Source organism: Brassica oleracea, chromosome C3 (assembly GCF_000695525.1).
Source record: "Brassica oleracea var. oleracea cultivar TO1000 chromosome C3, BOL, whole genome shotgun sequence".
In the NCBI taxonomy this organism is placed as follows: domain Eukaryota; kingdom Viridiplantae; phylum Streptophyta; class Magnoliopsida; order Brassicales; family Brassicaceae; genus Brassica; species Brassica oleracea.
Genome location: NC_027750.1, coordinates 54583831 through 54587924, shown reverse-complemented (window position 1 = coordinate 54587924; position 4094 = coordinate 54583831). Strand labels below are relative to the sequence as shown.

General features: G+C 38.5%; 1 protein-coding gene across 1 annotated transcript; it reads left to right on the top strand.

Moving 5' to 3' along the window:
• The first annotated feature begins 2314 nt into the window (after positions 1 to 2314).
• On the top strand, positions 2315 to 3008 carry LOC106333563 (50S ribosomal protein L7/L12-like). The gene has a single exon (XM_013771999.1). It carries the CDS (start codon positions 2399 to 2401, stop codon positions 2906 to 2908), a length of 510 nt encoding a protein of 169 aa, XP_013627453.1. The 5' UTR covers positions 2315 to 2398; the 3' UTR covers positions 2909 to 3008.
• The last annotated feature ends 1086 nt before the right edge of the window (positions 3009 to 4094 follow it).

The following is a 4094-nucleotide window of genomic DNA, read 5'->3' as shown; positions in this document are numbered from 1 at the left end:
TCTTGCAGTCCGGGAGCTGAGATCGGGTACAAGTTGAGATCGAAAGTGATTAGGGTTTATCGATAGAGAGAAAGTGATCGATGGAGATTGAGATAGAGATCGAAAACTTAGCTTAGGTTGAGCTGATTGGGATCGTTGGTACGCGAGCTGGTACTTGCAGTCAAAGAACTCGTAGATCTGGAACAGTTTGATCACGGACTGGAACATGCTGATCGTACAATCTGGAATAGTTGAGGCGTACTGAAACTTGCAGAGAGTACAATCTTGAATAGTTGAGGCGTACTGAAACTTGCAGAGATCAGTCCACAGATCGATCTTGTTGAGATCAGTGGTCGAATACAGATCATGGTCATGATCAAAGAGAGGTGATCGATAGAGATTAGGGTTTTAGCAATGGACAGAGATTTAGGGTTTATGGTCGATATTTTAGCCTAGGGTTTTAGAGATCAATTGTGCTGATAACGTGTTGTGAAAGTAATGAAAAGTCTATCTTTATTCATAACATAGAGGTTCCTTATATAGGAGATGACACCGTCATAGATAAATGGAAAGAGTACAAATCATAATCCAACTAGGAAAAAGGAAAACATAAAGACATAAGGAAAAAGAAAAGCCGGCCGACTCTCTCTTTCTTGGGCCGCTGATGGTATAATCTCTTGGTTATGAGTCATCCACAATCTGGTTCATAACAATTGAGAATATCCCAATTATTAATCCGATGATGTAAAGGTTAATTTTGAAGGTCATCTTAATTTTTTTTTTTTTTCTTAATGTATTATATGAGTCACTGATAAATCGAGTGTTGTGAAAAATAGCAATTTAATGTTGTATTTATATATTAAAGGAGAAATGTGTTATCTAATATTAAGAGAAAATGAGTTATGATAACTTGATAGAAATAAGTAGCCTCTAAGTTTTAATGTTGAGAAATTGTTAGAAATACTATAAGTTAAGTACCACTTTTTAAAAATACCACCAATAAAAAAAATTATACTAACATTTGAGTTTAGGATTTACTGATTATTGTTTAGGGTTTAGTATTAAAGGTTATGGTTGGATTTATAAATGTTCTATAAATAGTTTAAAAAATTAGCTTAGTGTTATTTTATCACAAATTTAAGGTATTTGTGAAAATAGTCATTTATTAATTGTAAATTTGAAAAGTGATATCAAACTTGTAGTAGAATTGAAATTTCTTCGTAAATGTTTGTGTGACAAAATGGTTTTACTGTCATTTTCAATCGCATGTTAATATTTTGGTGGTTTGATATTTACATGATCAATGACTAAATGTTCAATGCAGCATGTTCAAACAACCGTAAGAAAAAAGTATATTACATGCAGTTAAATACATCATCAGCACAGTTTGTAAGTTAAGTTATAATTAAGCTTTTTAATTTTGAGGTGGCATAAGAAATATTGATATAGACGCCTAAATAAACCACATCATAAATAATGAGGCAGAGTACTAATTACCTCGTTTTTTTTTAATAACGGGGATCAAGTTTCGATTACAAACTGACCTAAACAAAATCACCCAAATCATAAATTTCTTAACTTTGCTCATCTTATATTACTGGTATGTTCCGTTAGTTTGAATCCTAAATCCTTGAGTATCAGCTAATGTTCTCAACCATCAACGATAACCATAAAAAGAAGAGATTCACCTTGTTTCTTCGGACGAAGTCTTTTTTCCATGCCATCTCCGAAGTAGCTAGTTCCCAGTAAACTTGTCTAAACTTGTAATCGTTACCAATACTAAAGCACCGAGCAAAAATAGAGAAGAGAAGACTGAAAGATACTAACCGAAGAGTAGCACCCGAGAGCCCGACTATACGAACTCATCGCCACACTGTAGCTGGAGATACTCTACGACCTACACAAAAGTCAACGAAGCACACTACCTATTAGTTACCTCGTTGTCCCTTACAAACACAAACTTTGAAAATCTAGGATGGTTGTCTTTGCATCACGTATTAATTTCATATTAAAACATATTGATTTCATGTTAAAACATACCGATTATATACTATTAATTTCATGCTAAAACATATTGATTATATACTTTTTTTCTCAACAACAACAAAAAGGCATTTTGATTATTAAAATTATCACACTATGACTTCAAATATGGCGCAAAAAGTACACAATCTTTTTGAAGTTTTTTTTTTCCTTAGGTTTGGAAATTACAAGAGTTTTTACCAAAAAAAATTGCAAGAGTTTCCTTTTAAAATTGGTTCAGTTCGGTCTCTTTTTTTATTGACAGATGTCATCTCCATGGGCCTCATTAAATGGGCCACAAGCAGCCCAACTCAACGAGCAAAAAAACTGTAACGGCAGATGAAATGAAATCGAACGGACGGCGAAAACCCTAGCAAAAACCTCCTCACCGGCGAAAATGCGATCTCCGGTCTCCAGATTCTTATCAAGATCCATCCTTTTCCTCCACCGCGCAACGCCTTTAACCGCCGCCACTCGCCAACTATGCGCCGTCGCTTCTCCCGATACCAGGACAAAGAACCTCGACCGAATCGCCGACGAATTGCTCAAACTGAACAGGATCGAGCTTTACGATTACTCGATCCTCTTCAGCCATAAACTCGGTCTCAATCGCTACGACTCTTCCGTCTCCGTCAGCGCCGGTGATCTCCCCGCCGGCGCATCAGCCTCTGCTCAGACCAAAGCTGCGGAGAAGACGGCTTTCGATGTGAAGCTGGAGAAGTTCAATGCGGCGTCGAAGATTAAGGTGATTAAGGAGATAAGAGCGTTCACGGAGCTGGGACTGAAAGAAGCCAAGGAACTAGTTGAGAAAGCTCCTGTTGTTGTGAAGACAGGTCTCACTAAGGAGGAAGCTGAGAATATCATGGAGAAACTCAAAGCTGTAGGTGCTGTTGTAGCTTTGGAATGAAATAAAGTCTCAGACTTTATCATCAGACAACTCCTCTTATGAAATGATTGCTACTCCTCTGTCCTGTCTGGTAATAACTTCTTCGTGTAATACATTTTATAGAAAGGTTTTTTTTTTTTTTTTTTTTTGTCGTCTGGTCTATTATTGTATCACCTTAATTGAGACCCACGTCTCACAAACTAATCTGCTGTAGCTTTTTAATGAATAAAGTCTCAGACTTTATGAACTCTTATGAATGTTTTTTTTTTTACCTGATTTTTCATATTAAAAGCAAAAGGAAATAAAATGTCACAAACCCAAATGGCTTTAGTTTGTTTTAAGTGCCCAGCCCAGATACAGAATCTCATATCAATAAACCTAACTTAGCCCAAGCCCACATATAGAAGAAGACAGCTTTGATAATAATGAAACGTCGGGGAGAAAACACGATGATCAACGCGACGATGTTTCAGAGGAGAGTAATGGGAGAGGGACAGAATCGGTGATGGAAGATACTCAACTCAGCCATTGCTGCATCATTGTAGATGATGCCCTAGGGTTTTGCTCTCGGAATGATAGAATACGATCACAGATCTGCCTGTCGAGGAACCGAGACATTGATTCTGGTGATCAGAAGATGTTTCGATGTAGTCGACCAATCCGTTCAGACCAGAACCAGTAAATACATCCTTGCCAACAGAGTAGTGTTAACATTCCCTTAGGCGATCTGCTGCTCATTGCATGAAGCTGTTCAAGGGATCTGCTCCAGTTACGCTCTGGCGCTATCCCGCAACGTAACGCCATCACACTCCAGATGTTCCAAGTGTAGGGACATTCGAAGAAGAGGTGATTCCGGCTTTCAGGGGCAGTGTTACAAAGAAGGCAAAGCAGTGAAGTTTGAAGGCCCCAACTGATTATTCTGTCTCTGGTTGGGCAGCGGTTGAGCACAAAGAGCCAAGTGAGGAAACTATGTCTAGGAATTCCTCCTTTGTTCCAGACAATGTTACACCAAGTTACCGCTGGGCCTTGGACACGCAGGTTAGCGTAAACCATTCCAATCGAGTAGTTCTGATGAACCCTCCCTTCAATTTCCCATTCGTAAAAGTCGTCCTCATTTGTCAGATGGATTGTAGTGAGCAGAGCTTGAACCTCAACCTGTCTATCCGATCGAGCAGGAGGGAGAAGCCAAGTACCGTTGGAGTGAAGC

Bases quoted from the DNA above. Each gene is read 5' to 3' on its own strand.
- LOC106333563 (XM_013771999.1), top strand. From the start codon at position 2,399: ATGCGATCTCCGGTCTCCAGATTCTTATCAAGATCCATCCTTTTCCTC.